The sequence below is a fragment of the Notolepis coatsorum genome, assembly GCF_963971535.1.
Source record: "Notolepis coatsorum genome assembly, chromosome: 8".
Lineage (NCBI taxonomy): Eukaryota > Metazoa > Chordata > Actinopteri > Aulopiformes > Paralepididae > Notolepis > Notolepis coatsorum.
The window spans coordinates 26,310,103-26,331,857 of record NC_140172.1 but is presented as its reverse complement, the minus strand read 5'-3'; the positions used below and the strand labels follow the sequence as shown (position 1 = coordinate 26,331,857).

Sequence of the window (21,755 nt, the reverse complement as noted above, 5' to 3'; positions counted from 1 at the left end):
TGGGGGGGGTGCTTCAGTCATGCAGTGTACTGTGTGCACAATGCAACACACATTTTAAGTGCAGATCTTATAAACATTAGCAGACGTTTTTTATTTATTTTTTTGTTATCGTTGAATTTATGGAAAAGATAGGAATTTTTTTATTAAATTTTTTACAGAATTACGACCTTCGGGATTGTGGTTAGAGGCAGAATAGACACCGTCACAGAGACTGTTAACCATTTGAGATGGACCATATATTAAAGTATTTGAAGCATTGAGGCAGTACATATATATATATATATAATATATACATACTGTATACCAGGGACGTGCACAGGACTTTAGAGGGGCAGGTGCTCAAAGGCTGAAAAGGGCACTATACTTGGATGTATATAATAACCGAGCGAGCGTAGCGCATGAGCCCGATTTTTAAGGGCCCTTTTCGGGAGGGGGCGGGGGGGGGGGGCTTTTTATGCTTTTTGGGGGGTTTTGGTGATCAAATATTGAATATTGAACTATAATAATCAGTGCAGGAGCTCACTTATCCTTGAAAGACACTTTTATCACTGACTTAAAAGGCCCATACATCTCCATAAATGTTCAGGGGGGAGGGAAATAAGTGCTTACCCTACAGACCCCAAGAAGTGCTGTATATTCTGTATTGTTTAATATAAATGCATTTTTTATTCCAATCCCGATTTGTATTTGAGATTCCCAAATCCCATCGGACTTGACTTCTTCGTGTCCCTCAATGAGTGTAATACCAGCATTCAACTGTATGCGCCACAGCGGTTTCTATCATCATCATCATCACCACCCACACTATGCATAAAATATGTGAGGAGGCCGTGCAAACTGCAATGGAATATGGGGCATCTCTCTCTTTACCTAATATTTTGATTCTATCCTGACATTTTTCAGTTGGAAGGGCAGTCTATATACGTAAAAAAAAAAAAAAAAATCTTTCAAAAAGGGCACTTTTTTGATGAGGCTCAAAAAGGCAGGTGCTCAAGCACCCCTGGCCTCTATGTGTGCACGTGCCTGCTGTATACACACTGGGGGGTTATAGGAAGCTGGAAGCTGAGATATTGTGGTCCTAATTCTATGAAACATCCTTGATGGGAAGTGCTCACTTGGTGACTCCAATGACATGCTCTTGGTCAATCATCTCATTCTAAATGCCACCAAAACACAGGTCATTTGACCATTGACCTGTGACCTGAGGCAAGCGACTGATCATGAGCCAGTGGTCATAAAAACCCAGACAATCATTCAGGTGTCCTCATGTAAATAAGTTTTAGTAATTTTTACGTGTAAATACATATATATATTTTAATATGTGAAGCAACTGTCTAGCATAATGTCTAGCATTGTGTTTTAAAAAAGATATATTTTATGTTTTATGTTTTTATAGACTGTAGTAGCACTGTGCCCAAGACAAATGTCCCCCACTGGGACAATGAAGTTTACTCTACTCTACTACTCTAAGTAATAATAACTTTTATAATAATAACTTTATTTGTATAGCACCTTTCATACAGGGGATTGCAGTTCAATGTGCTTTACATCAGTCAGAAATAAGACATAAAATCAGTGTAAAACAAGCAGCAAGCGCAAAGCATAAAGTGGGATAAAATAATGCAGATATATTAATCAAATCATATCAGAACCTCACGTTCCAATAGGCTTCTGTAATCTGTTACAAAACATGATAAAGGTTATAGTATGCACCCAGCGGATAGTAGGGCGTAAAGATAAAAGTAAAAGTAAGTAAAATAATAGCAAAGGTAAAATGAGCAGACATATAAAATCAGTTTTTCACATTAGGATCTAACATCCCAACAGGCCACCTTGTTTATGGTTTGATTCAGTTTTAGTAGAATATAAGACATGAATGATGAAATGAGCCCATAAAGTGCAGACATACTATAAAATCAAAGTTTCTTTACAGTGCAATAAAAATAGTTCAGGATTACTGTTACTGTACAGTTCAAAGTCGTCTTTTACCTTCTGTTTGGTATCCACAGTTTAACCCCTTCACTACCACACTACCAAAGGGTTAACCCTTTCACTGCGACAATATGGCAGGTTAAACCCTTTCACTGCCACACAACAGCAGGTTAACCCTTTCACTACCACACTACAGAAGGTTAACCTTTCACTGCCACACTACAGAAGGTTAACCCTTTACTATCACACTACAGACAGTTAACCCTTTCACTGCCACACAACAGCAGGCGTCTGTAGTGTGATAGAAACAAGACGAAAGTCTTTCTCTGGTCTGCATCCCCTTAACAATTGTATGTATTGAGATGTACTGTACTGTACCCATTCTGCAATCTGTTAATAAACTTTTCAATCAATCAATCAATCAAAGGGTTAACCTTCTGTAGTGTGGCAGTGAAAGGGTTAAAAGTAAGCGTACCTCCATAGAGTAAAGATAGCCCGGGTTCTCGTGCATCAAGTACGGCCACCACAGGTTCACGTCCACCACCTTCAGGACTCCAGCCGCGCCGCTGGAGGAGGCCACGCAGCGGCCATCTTTGTCCATCAATGTGATCTTCAGCGACGCCTGGGAGGCGCCCGACACTGATACTCTGTAGTCGACCAGACCTGCAGCACAAAGAGGAATCTGAGCTGCCGGCAGGTCGGCCCCACACACACACACTCAGAGAGAACATATACATAAAGCTATAGCACTGATGATGATGCAATGCTTGTAGATCAGCGGTTCTCAAACTACGGGTCGCGACACAAAGTGGGGTCATGGGTAGGTGACACTGACAGCGCATTGGCAAGCAAAAGAAATAATATATATATATATTTTTTTATGTTCTGCCAACATATTTTGGCTAAATATGCCTAGTTTTATAAATGTGTATTGATAACATAGTGCTGTAATTACATTTTCTAATAAATAGGCATGATCAAGTTCAACAACATGTGCTTTTATTTATTTATTTATTTTTATTATCTTTTTCCTCCTTTTTTCTCCGTTTTTCTCCCCATCCCAATGTTAGTCGTTATGCCAATTCCCAATCCCCTTCCTGGTCGTTGCACGCTCTGCCCCCTACAGTCGGTCTGGGAGGGCGGAGACTATCACATGCTTCCTCCGACACATGTGTAGCCAGCCCACCGCTTCTTTTCACTTGGCAGCGCGGACTCTCACTGGGAGAGTGTAACGTGTGGAAGGATCACACTACCTCTCTCAGATCCTTCCCTTGCTGTGAAGGCGCCCCGACCGAACTGTAGGAGTCGCTGTTTACAACGACCAGGACCCACCCTCACCGGCTTCCCACCCGCTGACACTGCCAATTGTGTCAGTATGGACGGTCGGCCAACCACAGCTGGATTCGATCCCACTGTCTCTGTGGTGGTAGACAGACGCTTAGTCCGCTGCGCTACCCGGCCGCCCAGTGTGTGCTTTTATTTTGATATTCCTTAATTCCATGTAGAAATTACGCGATACATTAAGTGTGGGATTGCCAAAAGAAATTCTAAATAAAATGGGGTTGTGGTATAAAAAGGTTTGAGAACCCCTGTTGTAGATGATGCAATGTAGAATGGTGTCTACTAGTATGTAGGGTTTTGAAAGAGGTAGTTGCCAGGAAACGTACTATTTCACCCACCAGCCACAGAGGCCAGAGGATCCCAAACGTCTACAATTTACTAGCATTCGACCAGTTTATTTTCCTGCACAATTATGAGAATTATGGTATCACAAATTATTATCTTTAGTGTGGGAAAATAAAGCACGGGAGTAGTGTGATAATCTTTATTTTTTCTGGTGTGTATTTTCCATCCTGTTGTAGAATGGTGTTGACATAGAGGGAATCATGATCTGAAAATACTTTTATTTTACTAAATCTACCAGTAAGTGACTCAATGCTTCTAGAGATGTGTCTAATGTGCAGGGTTTATACTGGATTTTATTATTTTATTACCGGAAATTATTGAGACAAAATGGTAACAGATCAAACAAATGAACATTAGATTAAAAGGAAGTCACGTTAAATCTGGCAACTGTATTTCCTAACCTAATATTCATTGGCAATGCAAATGTTGTGACTTCAAAGCATCAAATGTATTTAATATTGGCATATAATTAATTATGAAATATATTTCTTCTTTTAACTAAACTTAACTAAAGTTGTATTGAGCAGAAAAGGTCTGAGCATGATTCTTATTATGCGCTTCGGAAACTCTTTATAAGAATGATAAATAGTAGGGATGTCAGATATTATCAGCCGATATAGGCATTAAAATGTGATATCGGAAAATATCTGTATCGGTTTTCAAAAAATATATATATATATATATATATTTTTTTTTTTTACATTTCTATAACCTTTATTTACCCTGGCTAGCAAGTAAGAACAAATTCTGATTTTATTTATTGTCAAACGTATGCATAATGTTATGTTAATTCCACAACAAGACATATGTAATGTTAATTACCTAAAATTATTACGTTTTTTGGGGGGGGAAACCCTGCATATATCGGTATCGGTTGATATCGGTATCGGAAATTAAGAGTTGGACAATATCGGTATAGGTAAAAAAGCCAATATCGAGCATCCCTAATAAATAGCCTAAATATGAAATTCATGGGCTGTTTTGCATGAATGAGGAAGGAGGAGTGAACACCGGCACCGCCCAGTTCCAATAACATAGCTTCCCTGTGTCTGACGGTTAAACTGACACAAGCATCGTGTCCGCCATCAAAAGATACTATAGTCATTCAGAACAAAAAATCCTTTAAATCAGTTTTGAATCGGTATCACAAACACCAGCAAGTTAGCAGTAACTGCATTTGTATTTGTCATACCATGACAACTTTTGAACAGATAAATCATATCCATAAATCATTATTTCTGGAATTGGCGTGTCAGTGAAGGCGTGCTCTCAGTGCAGTGTAGCGTAGGAGAGGAAGGGAGCGCATGTCTCGGGTTGTGGTCATGGTGATAAATATAATAAATTTGACCTGCGTAGGCTTTTGAAAATATAGGGGAGACCTTGCTGGTCATGGAGCTAGGAGATAGGAGATAGGAGACAAGACTCCAAATTGTCTTTTTCCCCTCTTTTCTCTTGATGCACAACTTTCCAAAAATAATAATATTTCCGTGGGTCCAAACGAAAATACAGGGAAGTCCTACAGGTCGCTTTTGACAGCAAACACAATGGTGGTATCTAGGTGGAGCGTGCTGTGTTAATGCAGCTCATAACATAATATTTGTCCATCTCATTATCCGCGCTTTCCTGAATTAATATTGGATATTGGTATTCGGGCTCATCCATAATATATATATATATATATATATATATATATATATATACATATATCAAGTTCATATATATACACACAGTATAAAAAGGGCACATGTCGGGCACACCACGTACAGCGCTGCGGTGCAATGCGGCCGTCCCGGGTTCGACTCCCGGACCCGGCGTCCTTTGCCGAATGTCTTCCTCCGTCTATCTCCCATACTTCCTCTCTCTCCCTCTCTACGGGACTGCCCGGTAGCAAAAACCAATAAAACATCTACCAAAAACATAATAATAAAAAAAAGCACATATCAACACAAGTGATTCAATGTCTTTTTTTGAGGGGTGTCGTCTAGTATCTAGGTCTTCGACATGGAGGTTACCCATCATCGTCCATGATGAGTATTTCTTATTTACCAACGTTATCCGTGACATCAGTGACCACCGTGATGTCGTCCACGTAGACGCGGGGCGTGGTGTACAGCGACACGGGCCGGTGGATCCCGGCATAGTTGAAGAAGTCAAAGTTGATGTGCTGCACAAAATATCCACTGGGATACCTGTCAATCAATCAGATGAACATTCATGTTTTTAATCCTAAACTTCTGAATTAAGCACAGATATTGTGAAAGACAATAATATGTAGAACACAATAACAAAATTAAATGGTTAAAACGGGCAGAACATGGGAGTCAACCCATACAAAAATGATATCGTATTTCTATTATGACTATAGTTTTTCCCCCTGTATGCACCAAATACTATGTGGATACTCTAGTATTTCTATGGTAAAACCACAGGACTGTAACATTTTACCTTAAAATGTTCTATAATACTCCACTACAAAAATGCTCTGGCGAATCACTACACAGTATTAGTGATCTCCAGTGTAAAAAACAAACCAAAAAAAAACACATGAATACTATAGGTTTTTACTATACAAACGATGAAGAGAGATGAAGGATCAAATTACTTGGAGGTGTCGTCCATGTGCTGGATGGTCCCGGGCGGGAGCGTCTGCAGGGTCAACGTGTTGTTGACGGCGATGGTGATCCGACAGGGCGAGGCCGGGCTCTCGCGGAGCAACGCGCCGATTTCAGCCTCGAAGGGAAGATGGCCGCCGTTGTGTTCGGTCACTTTCACCCCATTCACCCACTGCAAGAGCAAGGAGAGTGACTCCTCAGAGGACCAATTACCTTTCTTATTTTAGGACAATACTAAAAAAAAAAGCAATCACAAACAAGATCAGAAAGGTATGAATGCAACAGATTGGAAGTGGATTTATATTAAACAACAACAACAACAACAACAACAACAACAACAACAACAACAACAACAACAACAACGTGTAATCTCATTCAGAATGGATCTAAATACACCCAATGAGACCAGCTCTGAAATCCTCCTCCAATATATTCCAAGTAGAGGGAGCAGCAGGATACATAAAACAGGGTTCCCACAGACATTGCAAAATGAAATTCAAGTACTATTCTAAGCACTATTTTTCATTTTAAAAGGGCATTTAAAAAAGGATAAAAAATTTTTTATAGAGAATTTTTTTTGATCCAATAGTTATGGCTTAAAACCAATTTCTGACAATTCGTTAGACTTTAAATTAAACAATTAAATTTCTTGATTCAGAACAATTTGATCATGGATGAATAAAACTTTTAATGCGAATGGTTGATTTGAATTTCAAGGACTTTTTAACTCTTTGGACGCCAGACCCGATGATAGTCGGGTTATCTCGCAGACCGCTCAGCGCCAGACCCGAGTATAGTCGGATTTTCATCGTTATTTCTTTTATTTGATATTTCCATTCATTACAGGCACACAGTAGTTAACATGGGGAATCATCCTGAGAATGCCAAAGTGCAATACCGGCCGCATCCACCCAGATGGCAGTATCGAGCACCCTTTGAAACATCTCTTGGCCTGTGCGTCGATCAAATGTCCCACTTTTCTTTGTCGGGACGAGTCGAGCGGGTATCCCGATCCCATTGAGAAGCGTCAAATGCCTCCGATGCATCTGTTGTGGTGGATTATGTTGGCGACACGATGGACACCGGTACTTGGACTCGCGATCAAACAATTGGAATATTCTTTTTGGGGTACATCCTAGTGAAGGTAAGGACCATATGATATCAATCCTGCTGTGATCCAACCATGACTTCACCTAGATCGCAACATGTGTGTGTAATGTTACTCCACAACGCATGCCGTTGGTGACGATCAAAGCATCAAAAAACTACCCCCCCCCCTTTCATGCATTCATGATGAAACATAATACCTATTTTATATATTTGATTTGGAAATAGTAGGCTGTACAGGCGAGAAACGGCAACGCTTTTAGTGAAAATCGCATTTGACTGTATATCACTTTAAGCACTTCAATGACCTTGTGTGAATCCTGATAAAAGCCATTTTCCCCAGTTCAGTTCAGGCTTTAGGGACTGATAGCAAGAATAACGTCCCGTGGTGATGGCCGGGAGGATGCGATCCTCTCTACGCCGCCCCCATACCTCAAATGGATCCGTCATCAGCTCTATTTTCAATCTTTCAAAATGTTCTTATGTACCCCAATTGCTATTGCATGTACTTATTTGTGTTTCATTACATGTATATGTACATCCTTCCTTACCAACTGTTTCGCCTGTTTTATAGCAACACTACTATCACCGACATCTAAGAAGGGAGATACCCCCTTGAACGGCCCTTTTTTTTTTTTTTTTTTTTATTATTATTATTATTATTATTATTATTATTATTATTATTATTATTATTATTATTATTATTATTATTATTATTATTATTATTATTATTATTATTATTATTATTAGTTTGCATTTTTACAGCTTTACTGGTCATGCAGGACCGACAGAGGAGAGGGCGAACGGGAGATGTGGGGAAGACGTGCGACAAATATCACCGGGAGCGGGAGGCGAACCCGGGACGGCCGCGTAGGTGTGCGAGGCACTATGCGGTGCGCCACGAGGGTGCCCATTGAACGGCCCTTCTAAGGTTTCTCCCCTCCACATTGCCTGTGGTGTTTTTTTCCTATTACTAGGTTTTTAGTGAGTTTTTCCTTACCTTCGCGTGGGGTATGTCTGTGAGTGTTGCATTAATTTATTTATTTTACATTTTATTTTGGATTTCATGGTGTTTTTGTTTTGTTCTTGATTTATTGTGATGTTTCTTCTTGACTTGTTTAAAAGAAGACGTGTCCGGCCCATGCGGACATTAACGTGTGTTGTCGGGCCTTACAAATACATTTGATTTGATTTGAATAAATCCTGGGAACGCAGACAATAACTTCCAGTGTTTCCCCTACCATTGCCTTGGCGGGGCGGCCCGCCCCCCCAACGGGACCCCCCGCCCCTCCTGAAAAGATTTGAATAATAAAATAAATATATTTTTTTATTAAAGTTAGCTTTAATCACAGTAACGTTGGCGAGCTAGCTAAATTATACATAAATCGGTTTTCATATTAATCAATCTCCACTAAGACATTAAAACAATGGCGTGGCACGGTCTACGGAGACGCAGAAAAAAGCTACCAAATCCATTCCGAGACAACTCAGAGACAATTCCAAGACTGACTAGCGTTGCGCATAACAAGTCTCAGTCTCTCTCGCTCTCCCTCTCTCTTTCAAGTAACCAAACGTTACACTATAAAGACGAACTGGATAGTTGATATAAGTTGATATATGAACTGGATAGCCATTCTGTGTGTGTGTGTGCGTGCGTGCCCGTCCCAACTCTGGTCTTTGGAAAGTTTGATAGTATTTACTGAGGATGGCCAGATAATGTTGATATTTAAACTAAAAAAATTATTATACAGAGAGAAGCAAAACGCTGCTGACCGACAAAAGAGAATCCCTCACTGAGGAAAACACAAAGGCCTAACCATCATGTATCACAATGGTGATGTCAGCCAGAGATGGGGAGAAGCATGAACCTTTAAAGGACATCTCTTTGAAATAAATTACATTTTACAGTTTTTTTCTGATTTCTTTTAAACAAATTATTATTTTGTATTATTTAACTATTTAATTATTATTTAGTTATTGCACTGCACTGGCAGTTGAACTGCATTGAACTGAACTGAAAAAAGAAACCCCATAACTGAACTGGCACTGAACTGCACTGGCACTGTTTGCAGATGTACTGTTATTAAAGTTAGTTAAAAACATAATTTTGGAGGACTTCCGGTTTAATGGTAATGGTTATGGAGTAACACGCAGATTTAAGAGCTCCGGCAGAATTGCCTAATTATATAATCTAAAGGCACCCTTTCAAGAAAACGTTTTTACTAGTATTGAATATAATACACCCGTGAACTAGACAGTTTTTGTTTGGGCTTCAAAATGCCTCCAAAATCTACTAAAATACTGTGTACATCTCAGCCGCAGCAGAAAATAACTCAACTCTCACGTGAGCCTTCGACCCACTCTCTCCCAGTGGCTACCAGGGAGTCAGAAGTCGCGGCCCTCAGGTTGGACATTCTCGCAATGGTACGCAAGGATATTGCTGAAATCTTTAAAGCTGAGTTGCACTCGGCTCTGGGAGATGACCTAGCAACCATCAAATCCGAACTACAAGCCATAAAAACTGAATGGTCAGCCAAGATAACAACTTTACAATCTGAGGTAACGTTGATAAAAGTTACAGTGGCAGGAGTGGAGGACGCGCTAACTACATGCACTGACGACGTCGCCATTTTTTTTTTAAAGGTTTCTTTTTTAGCGTTTATCGCTTTTTTCTACTGGGCAGTCCAGTAGAGAGAGAGAGAGAGAGGAAGAGCGGGAGACAGAGTGGGGGGAAGACATTCGGCAAATGACGGCGGGTCCGGGAATCGAACCCGGGTCGGCTGTGCCGCGACGCAGCGTGTTACATGGTTCGCCACTTGGGCGCCCACGACGTCGCCATTTTGAAGGAGAAAGTTGAACATCTTGTCAAAGAAGATCTGTGAAGATCTCGAATCTAGGTCTCGTCGCAACAACATACGGATTGTTGGCGTTCCTGAAGATACAGGCTCCCCCCTCACGACTGCAGCCGTTTCCAGGCTGCTTAAGGAGGCTTTCAACATGGAGAAGGAGCCTGTGTTGGACAGGGCGCACCGTACACTCCAGGCCAAACCCGGACCGGGGGAGCGACCTCGCACAATTGTGGCCAGACTACACTACTTCTCAGACTGTACCGACATCCTAAAGAAAGCAAGAGAGACGAGGAAGATCATGTACGAGGGGGTGTCCATCTCCGTTTTTCCGGACCACACAGCTAAGATAGCACAGGCGCGCGCAGCGTTTAACGAGGTGAGACGTCAGCTCCGAGATGTGGAGGGGCTCCGTTTTGGAATTCGCCATCCAGCCCGCCTCATCGTTACCTATCGCGGCAAAGAAAGTCAGTTCAACACACCTGAAGAGGCTGAAACTTTTGTCAAATCGTTGAACAGAAACGGGGACTAGATTGAATTAAAGATGGGACTGCTTTCGATTTGTTTCCATGGACTGAGTCGACGACATATTTGGGCCAACTATGAAAGGCTCAACGCCTAAATCTAAAACGGGCTATAATGTTGTTGTGATGTAATGATGATTGCAATGTTTTTTTTTTTTTTACTTTTATTATTATTCTCTGGCTGCTCGTGTCGTGTGTGTGCGCTGTCCTCCGTGTGCGCTCTAGTCGCGGTCCGGCGCCGTCCATGGGGGAGGCACTCCTCCGCCTGTGGGCGGTGTGGGGCCGTGTCTGGCGGTTGGGGTGCGTGTGGGGGGCGGTGTACACACATGTGGTACGAGGGCGATCAAGCTACCACTTATTCCCTATACCTGAAAATGTACCACGTTTATTTAAGTTGTAAGGTGTTTTCATCATTACTTTCTGTAGCTGCTGTCCCCACGACACACATGGTGTGATGTCGGTTAGTGCCAGATGTTTTCTGTATCTGGGAACTGACCACGCTTAATTTACATTTATAGCACATGGCCAATGGGGTCGGGGGTAAACACTAGATTTAAAATTCCCTATAACTGAGAAGGGAACACGTTCTATATCTGAAAATGTACCATGTTTAATTTTACATTTATATCATATGTGGCCATAAAGCCGTAGGTTAAACAATAGAATTAAGTTGCAATAAGATCTTATCATTACTCTTTGTAGCTGTTGTGCCCACTACACATAGGCGAGAGGTTGGTCAATACACCATTTACTCACTATACCTGAAAATTTACCATGTTTGATTTACATTTATATAATATGGCCATAAAGTCATAGGTTAAATACTAGATTTAAGTTGCACTGTACTCTTATCATTGCTCTTAGTAACAGTTGTGCCCCCTAAATGTATGGTATGAGGTTGGATATACCATATATATATTTTTTATACCTAACCACGCCGGATTTAAATGTCTACCAATTATCTCCTATTTTTGAAAATTGGCACGTTCAAGCTGCATTTATACCCTATGACCATACAAGTTGTAGGTTAAGCACTAGATCTAAGTTGCACTGTATTCTATGTTTAATGAGGTTGACATTGGGAGGGGGGATATTCCAGAGCCTGAATACTCTTTGTAATGGGTGTACCCACTACATAGAAGGTCTGATGTCGGTCAATAACCAGTTGTTTTCTATTTTTGAAAGTTGACCACGTTTAATTTGCATTTACATTCAAGGACCATAAAGTCATAGATTAAACATTAGATAAAATAATCCTTTATTTGGACTCAGATTGCACTGTATTCTAGGTGCCTAATATTTACATATAACCCTGCTGAGCTCTTTTATTTTTATTTTATTTTTTAGCCATGGTTATAGCCGTAAGTATCACTGAAGGGAAAGGCTTCTGTTGGAGTCAGCGCAGTTGTTCCCATCATTCGGGGCTGGAACACTTGATGTGCGGGGGAGGGTGGTGGGATGGTTTGTGTTTGTTTTATGGTACTCTGTTATTCTTATACACTCTGTCTGTTTACTATGATTGACATTTTAACGTGTGCTCTTCTGGGTCCGATGCACGGCTGTTTAGGTTGGTACCCTTCTCTAGTTGGGATACCATTATACACTCTGCATATTATATATGCTGTCTGACCCACTAACAACAGACAATGACTAACACAAAGGTTTCGATGGGACTGGGGAACACAGTCAGATTCTTCTCATGGAATGTGGGGGGAATAAATGAGCCGGTTAAAAGGCCTAGGCCGGGTCTTCTCCCACATAAAAAAAATTTAAATGCAATATTATATTTCTCCAAGAACGTACCACTGACCAAGGGAGACTCGCTAGACCATGGATCGGTCAGATTTTCCACTCTAAATTTGAAATTAAAACACGAGGGACAGCCATACTGATAGGCAAGAAAGTACAGTTCACTCCTGCTAAGACTATTTCAGACCCCAATGGCCGCTATATAATAATAACTGGCTCACTATATCAGACCCCAGTGGTCCTTGTGAGTGTGTATGCACCTAACTGGGATGATGTTAACTTTATAAAGAAACTTCTGTCCTCACTTCCCGACTTGAATACACACCACTTAATACTGGGAGGAGATATCAACTGTGTAATGGACCCCCACCTTGATAGATCGAGTACCAGGACTGCTGTGCCCTCAAAGATGTCTCAAACATTGTCCACTTTTATGAATAACAATGGCTACATTGACCCGTGGCGATTTCTGTATCCTACAGATAAGCAAGTCTCTTTTTTCTCCTCATGTACATCACTCCTACACACGCATAGACTATTTTTTCTTTGATAAGGCCTTATTACCGTCTTTGTCCTCAGCTAGCTATTCTGCTATAACTATTTCAGACCACGCCCCCGTAACCTTTGAACTTATTTTCAAATCTAAACCCAAAGAGGCCTGTTTCTGGAGACTAGACCACTAACGTGGTATCTCAAGCGATTGACCTATTTCTCGAGACAAATAAAAATGACGAAACCTCACCCTCATTATGGGAGACACTAAAGACAAATGTTAGGGGCACAATTATTTCATACACCGCTCATGCTAACAAACAGCGTCTCGAAAGGCAACAACAATTAGAGACTCTGATTACAGATCTTGATCGTCGCTATGCCGTGGCTCCGACTCCGGAACTTTATAAGGACCGGCTTGGCCTTCAGACGGAACATAATCTTTTATCCACCAAAGAGGCAGAACGACTTTTGCTTAGAACAAGGGGTGCCCTATATGAGAGTGGGGACAAGGCGGGTCGATTTCTGGAGCAGATCAGCCTCACAACTAATACCACAGATTCGCGATAGTTCAGATTCACTAACAACGGATCCTAAACTAATTAATGACGCATTTGTGTCATTCTATTCACAGCTCTACACATCTGAGGCACCCAAAGACACCTCTGTAATGCTAGATTTCTTTTCAGGCCAAGTTATTCCCAAAATTTCTCCAGAAGATTGTCAGGACTTAGATCGATCGCTACACCTAAGTGAGGTTGCAGCAGCTATTAAAAAGATGCAGAGCGGAAAATCTCCAGGCCCAGATGGCTACCCTGTAGAATTCTTTAAGACATTTTCTAATCAATTGGCCCCTTTATTATTAGAGATGTTTGATGACTCATTACAGAAGGGTACTCTGCCACCTACTCTCACGCAGGCCTCCATCTCTTTACTCCTTAAGAAGGATAAGGACCCCATAAACTGCTCCTCTTATCGAGCGGTGTCTCTTCTGTTCCACCCCACGGGGATGGTACCGACCCCTTTTTGACATTATTATCATATATTAATATTTTTATGAGTGATGCAATAAATTAACGTTTTTAAAATCAAACATTTTCAAGTATTATTATCACTACTATGTCACAAATACATGTAGAATGTAAAACATTAGGTTGGCAATAGTTTAGCAATAGGTTAAAAGTGAGTTTATATCATTTTAAGTTTTTATTTTTCACTCGCGTTTTTGACGCGGAAGCGTCGTTCAAAGTTCGGCGTTCTGAATGAATCATATCAATAATTGTTATGATTCGCGATAATAAGCTACAAAAGGTAACGTTTTTGACAAATATTGAAACACAGTCAGTTTCTCCACACTATTGTAATCATGTAGGAATAATTAGATCTGAAATTAGTTACAAAATGATTACACTGTGGGAGAAATAAAAAAGTACAGTCGATTACATTAAATATCTGTATATGTTATTATGCATGCCTGGTGATACTATATCCAAATTGAACTCGGCCATTTGAAAGATACTATATGTATATATATATATAAATGTGCGAATTGGCCATAATAAGGTAATGTATAAGCATATATTCTATATTCTATAATAATATTTCAAATTGCATTGGTCCGGATGGGAGAATTCAGTACTGTATATACAAAACCTTCAATTTTATCATCTTCCCTTTATTAATTTCCTTAGATCTTTTGTACACATGATCTCAAGAGGGTACTGAATTAGCTCAGTGGCAGTTTTTTAAGTTTGGTCATTATTATCATGGTTTTATTCACTGTCAAAGATGAAAAGAAAAATCATAATTCATATTTGCCTTTGTTTCATCAGAATTTAAGCAAGCCTAGTAATAGACACAATATTTCTGACACTGTGAATACATTCATTGAGGTCCATAGATGTTCCTAGATACCAAGAATATACAAATAGCCCTTGTAGAAGTGGAGCAATATTCCATTTACCTAGGTATACATTTTATGCAGATTTCACCTGGGGTGGAACAGGTTAATGTGGACAATAAAATATTAGCTAAAGCGTTGGCATGTAGACTAGAGGTTGTTCTCCCCACAGTAATATTGGAGGACCAGACAGGCTTTATAAAGAACCGCCATTCCTTTACAAATATTCGTAGATTGTTGAGCATTATTGGTCTAACAAGCTCTCAAATAGTCCCCGAGGTAGTGGTTTCTCTGGACGCGGAAAAAGCCTTCGATAGAGTGGAGTGGGACTACCGGTATTTGTTCTTTACATTAAAACAGTTTGGATTTGGGGAAAAAGTGTTGGCGTGGATACGCTTACTGTACACCTCCCCCAGGCATGTGTCACAACTAATGGCTTCAGTTCTAAGCCCTTTCCACTCACACGTGGGACACGCCAAGGGTGCCCACTGTCGCCATTGATTTTTGCGGCGGCCATTGAACCCCTGTCCATAGCTCTTAGAGCTGAATCCTTGTTCTCTGGCATCAGGAGGGGAGGTAGCGAACATAAAGTATCTCTTTATGCAGATGATCTATTGCTCTACATATCAGACCCAATGGCCGGTATTCCAAATATTTTGTCTCTTCTAAAGGTTTTTGGAAGCTTTTCTGGCTACAAATTAAACGTACAGAAAGGTGAATGCTTCCCAATTAATGATCTTGCCCAGAATATTTCCCATTGCCTTCCATCTTTCCATGTAGCGGATACTGGTTTTAAGTACCTGGGCATTAACATCTCCCAATCTCTTTGCTCTCTTCGAAAACAAAACTTTACCACATTAACAACAAAGGTAAAGGCTGACTTACAGAGGTGGAATGGCTTAACCTTGTCCTTAGCTGGCAGAGTACATTCCATTAAAATGAATGTATTACCCAGATATTTATACTTATTCCAAAGTCTCCCCTTATTTCTCCCCAAAGCATTTTTTCTTGATCTGGATAAGATGATCTCTTCATTTATCTGGGAGGGCAAAACACCAAGAATTAAATGATCCTTGCTGCAAAGGGATAGGAAACAGGGAGGACTGGGCCTACCAAATTTCATGTTTTATTACTGGGCCGCCAATCTTCACAAAATTGATCCGGACGAGTGATCCGGACAGCAGCTGGGGTCAACTTGAGGCCAGTTCTTGCCCAACATCTTCCCTTCAAGCTTTAGCTTGTGGTGAAATGCCACTGTCACCAACAAAATATAGTAAGAACCCAATTGTTGTTTCCACATTGAAGATATGGGCCCAGATGAGAAAGATATGCGGGTGGACTAAGCTCTCTATGTCAGCACCCATCTGTAATAACCACCTTTTCTTACCTGCTACACTGGATTCTGGGTTCGCTAGATGGAAGAAAGAGGGACTAATCACATTGAGTGACTTATACATAGATGGACACATATAACTTACCTCACTCTGACCGGTTTAGATATTTCCAGATTCTGCATTTTGTGAGGACCCATTCCCCTACGTTTCCACAGTTGCCCCCTCCATCAGGTGTGGAGCGTTTGACACTCGGCTAGTATGGATAGGGGCCATGTTTCATATCTCTATGATACCATTCCTAGAAAAGACACGGCCATAGACAGGATTAGGACGGGGTGTGAGACTGAACTGGGGGTCGCCTTTTCGGATGAATGGTGGGGGGACGCACTAGAGGGAGTTAATACCTCTTCCTCCTGTGCCAGACTTGGCCTCATTCAGTTTAAGGTCCATCACAGAGTCCATTATAGTAAAGCCAGATTGGCTAAAATATATCCCAATGTGACAGACAACTGTAACAGATGTGCACAGTCACCAGGGGATCTAACCCACATGTTCTGGTCCTGCTCTAAACTGATAACATTCTGGAAGTTCTTTTTTGATACCATCTCGGAGGTACTGGAGATGACTATATTGCCCTGCCCCCAAATTGCTATCTTTGGGATCCCTGAGGAGGATGTGATCTTGACCAAAAAACAATACAATGTAGTGTCCTTTGCCTCACTGATTGCCCGCAGGAGGATACTCTTGCATTGGAAAGCAGAACCTCCCCCATCATCCAGATTATGGCTGAATGATGTGATGTCATTCCTAAAACTGGAAATTCGATGATCCGCTGATAAATTCTACACACATTGGCAACCGTTAATCTCATATGTAAATAGAATAGATCCATTACCTCCTGACTGAAGTTATGTCGAGTGCCATGTGGGGGAGGGGCAATTTTCACTGAGTAGGTTTACCTGTTGATTGGGGTTGTTGGAGACAGTGGGTGTGTATTTATTTAATCTCCCACTTCACGTATTTAGGGTCATACGACCTGGCTTGTGTATCGGACCTAGAATTGCACTTATGTTTCATTATATCCATATCAAATAGACTTATCCTTTAAGAGTACCATATGCTGTTAAAGTGGATCCTAATTTCACATTTTGTATTTGTCCTATTTTATTTTGTATGTATTTATTTACTTTTGTAGTCTTTTTTATTTTTCTGGGTGGGGCGGGAGGGAGGGATATTCAGTAAGGAAAAAACAAATAACATATGACATCTGCATGCAAGATATAAATGTAAATGTAATCTTTGAATAAAAAACGTTGTTTTAAAAAAAAAATACATAAATTTGTATTGTTTTCTTTGGTTAAATCCAAAAATATAAAATCAGAGAAATCCGAAAACAGGAAAATTAAAAACCGAGAAATCCGAAAACAGGAAAATACATATCCGAAAACAGGAAAAGATAAAAACAGATTTCATAGGGCCCTAGTTAAGGTGAGTTAATAAATTCACTCTGAAAATATGCTCCGCTCTGATAAACTGACTCTTCGGTCAGAGCGTCCAGTGTGCACTCTGAGCCCTCAGAATTTCCTAACAACTTGAGCGTGCTCGCTCTGACACTGGTTGTAAATAGTTATGAGTGTTGTATGTTGTATGAGCACCTACGGGAGACTGCAATTCGAAACTGGCCCCTGTAAATGTCCTAACCCAACCCCCTCCAATGTACAGTAAATGTCCTAACCCAATAATACACAAGACCCTCTTCTTGGGACCAAGTAAGGTTTCGTCGATAATCCAATGTACAGTTACCCCCCCACCCGCCTACCCAACCAAAAAATCAGGTAATTCTGATTTGACGCATGGTGACGTCACGTGGCGAGGATGGAGCAGATAGTGATCCGATTGGCTCTGTGGTTGTAGCGCGAGCGAACGAGAGAGAGAGAGGGAGAAATACACCCTCGCGACAGAGCACACATACACACGCGCGCGTCGCACGCCGTCGCACTGTCAGGGAGAGAGAGAGACAAGGGGACCTGCTAATCTCACACATGCAGCCCTGTTTACACAGTGCTCTCTCTCTCTCTTTCTCTCGATTCGGGAGCATAACTAACGCCCCGTCTATAGCGCGCGGCACAGTGCAACACTTCCTGAAACGGGAGAGGGAGAGAGACAAGGGGACCTGCTAATCTCACAGACGCAGCCCTGTTTACATCTCTCTCTCTCTATATATATATATATCTCTCCCTCTCTCTCTCTCTCGTATCACGCTGTGTGGGTGACTGTCACTGAAGGTGCTTATGGGCGGAGCTGGAAAATGATGCTTTTGAGTACTCCATTAGAAATATAAAACAATGATTTCTTTTTTTTAAATAAACCTTACAGATGTCTTCCATAGACTCACAGGAATTGTGTAAAGTTGCCCAAATAGTGCTAGGAATAGCAATGCATGTCCCCTTTAAGATGACATAAAATAGAAATGTTGTGGGAATGAAGAATTGAAGAGGCGCTTGCTTGTCCATCCTTCATTGTTTGATACTAATATTTCGTGCTATACGCACCTCGACTACAAATCTAGTTATTTCTCCTACGGGAAGTGAGCGTCATACTCACCACCACTGAATAGTAGTGTGCACTTCCCACTCTGAGCACTACTCTGGTGTCCTCATCGGTGAGCCAGCGCGCAGGTACCAGCACCTCTCGATCATACCACACCCAGCCAATGAAATCTCTCAGCTTGGGGTCCTGGGTGATGTCATTATAGCTGGCAGGGACGGGCATGTCGATCACAGGGCCGGTCTGAGAGAGAGAGAGAATTATAAGAAAACTATCTGACACATTGGAAAGAATCAACCCAAAACAAAACCAGAGCCAATTGGAATGCTATTCGGCCCTAAACAGAGAGTACACAGTGGCAGAATACCTGAGCACTAGTCTGAGACTGATCCAAAACTAAGAAGATCCTTGACTAGGTACAGACTCAGCAAGCACAGCCTAGCCATCAAGAAAGGCCGTCGTAAGGCGGCTGGGTGGCGCAGCGGACATTGCGCTCGTCACCAACGCGTGAGACACCGGGTTTGAATCCGGCTGTCGGCGTGGCCTCCGGCTTGGGTCGGCAGTCATACTAACTCAATTGGCAGAGTTAGCGGGTGGAAGTACGATGGGTGGTAATCTGGACGTTGTGGACAGCGACTCCTACAGGTCGGTTGGGGGACTCCTGCACAGCGAGAGTGGACCCGCGCTGGCAGGTGAAAAGATGTGACAGGCTGCCTCCTCGTGTATCGGAGGGGACACGTGATGCAAGGCTTCTATCCTCCCTACAACCGGGGGGCATATGCGAGCAACGTTCAAGACAGGGGAGGGGAGAATTGGCACAGTGGAATTGGGATGGGAGAAAAATAGAAAAAAATAGGAGAAAAGGTGGATTAAAAAAAAATAGGAGAAATTGTGGATAAAAAAAAAGGCCGCCATAGGCAGACCTGGCTGCGTCTATGCTTTAGGCAAGTGGCTTGTCCTTCCGCGTTCCCGTTTTGCGCTCTGATTGGCCACGCACGTTTCTGGTCATGTGACATGTGCGCCAATCGTGGGACGGCAAGTTCTGCGCCTATTTCTGGGTCTAACAGCCTGCAAACTACCTAACGCCTAGTTTATCACTGGTTAAGCTTAGGCGACTCTTTCGCAGTTGGTTAAGATTAGAGTTTGGAATCAGGGCTGGTGTTCTATCGCCCTGCTCTAAGACAAACTCTAACCTTAACCAACTTCGAAAGAACACCTAAGCTTAACCGTCCAAAAACTTGCTGTCCCACGATTGGCGCACATGTCACATGACCAGAAACGCGCGTGGCCAATCAGAGCGCAAAACGGGAACACGGAAGGACAAGCCACTTGCCTAAAGTATAGAAGCGACCTGGCTCCCAAGAGAAGACAGACTGTGCACCCACTGCACACAAGAAGAGGTGGACACTGAGCTACACTTCTTAACAACCTGCCCACTATACCAAGACATCAGAGACATATACTTACCACAAATTGCAAACACCCAAAGAGACTTTGAAAACATGGCAAATAACTCAAAACTCCCATACCTACTTAGCCCCTTTCGTGACTGTGATGCACGCCTATATTATGCTTTGAATATACATCACAGTCACGAAAGGGGCTAAATACCTACAACAATGTGCAGCAAGATTTGTGAGCTGCTGTGACAAGAAAAGGACATCCAAGGGGGGGGGGGGCGAGCGAGAGAGAGACAAAAGTTACCTCTGCCAGGCGGCTCTTGTACCATGCCTGCTCAAAGCCTAGGTTCCTGTTAGGAGACAGGTCTGCCCTGAAGCTCCACAGCCCGGTGATTTCTTTAATCTCTCGCGAGGACGACTCTCGAGGGAAGAGCATTCCCGTGTTGAGCAAATGGACGATATTCCATTGTAGGCATAGGAAGAGAAATGTCAATAATAGATGTCGTGTGCCAACCATCCTGTACAGTTTTGAAACTGAGACTGAACTGAGCTGTTTTGACCAGTGTGTCAAGTCATCTGAAATTAGGTATGAAACATCCGGTCTAAAATGGAAACTAGAAATGTCAAAATAAAAGTCACCATCACAATTCCATTATAAGGTTTTCTGTGTAAAACGAAAGTAAATGAATGATCTGTTAAATAATAATAATATTAATAAACGTTAACTTATTTGTATAGCACTTTTCATACAAGAATTGCAGCCCAGAGTGCTTCATTGCAGTAAAATATAATAATAATAATAATAATAATAATAATAATAATAATAATAATAATAATAATAATAATAATAATAATAATAATAATAATAATAATAATAATAATAATAATAATGATGATATATATATATATGATCTATACTGTATATCTATGATATCATATAGGCTATAGGTTTTATATATATGTAAAAAAGAGGATTCCAAAAACATATAGCCTACCAAATGATACAGGCAACTCTTCTTTCATAAACACATTAGTTTAATTTAAACCCACATAGCAGTATACAATTCCTATTTGGGAGCTTTAGAATGCAGCATAGATAACCACTGTCTACTATCTGTTATAGCCTATGGGCTGCATGTAGTATAGCCTTCGTAAAAAGTGAACAAAAGAAGACTCTAAGACAAAACATATGCCACATGATAAAGGAATCCCTCTTTGTTCATAAACACATGTTTACATCCATAGACCATAGTAGTGTCTAATTAATATCAGGGAGCTTTAGAATTCAGCCTAAATAACCACTGCCTACTAGCCATTAGCCAGCTGCATGTATAGGCTAAGGCTATACATGCAGCTTATTTAACATTTGACACTGCTATGGGTTTAAAGTCACATGTGTATGAAAGAAGAGGGATTCCTTTATCATATGGATATGTTTTGTATCTGAGTCTTATTTCCACCCACATTTTGATTGATTGATTGACAAATAATTGATTGATTGATTGAAAACTTTATTAACAGATTGCAGAATGGGTACAATACAGTACGCCTCAATACAAACAATTGTTAAGGGGATGCAGACCAGAAAAAGACTTTCGTCTTGTTTACATCAGGGTCCCCCATTTT

The 21,755-nt window shown here is 41.2% G+C and overlaps 1 protein-coding gene across 1 annotated transcript in view; it reads right to left on the bottom strand.

The window, feature by feature from the left end:
- The window catches only part of gusb (glucuronidase, beta), a 44,813-nt gene extending 24,151 nt beyond the window's left edge, over positions 1 to 20,662 (bottom strand). The window contains exons 1-5 of the mRNA XM_084319961.1: positions 20,434 to 20,662; positions 18,787 to 18,972; positions 6,221 to 6,402; positions 5,665 to 5,807; positions 2,408 to 2,595 (exon numbers count right to left, since the gene is read on the bottom strand). Of these exons, the coding sequence (XP_084176087.1) occupies positions 2,408 to 2,595; positions 5,665 to 5,807; positions 6,221 to 6,402; positions 18,787 to 18,972; positions 20,434 to 20,646 (912 nt within the window). The 5' untranslated portion in view covers positions 20,647 to 20,662. The remainder of the gene's footprint in view (positions 1 to 2,407; positions 2,596 to 5,664; positions 5,808 to 6,220; positions 6,403 to 18,786; positions 18,973 to 20,433) is intronic.
- Positions 20,663 to 21,755: the final 1,093 nt, after the last annotated feature.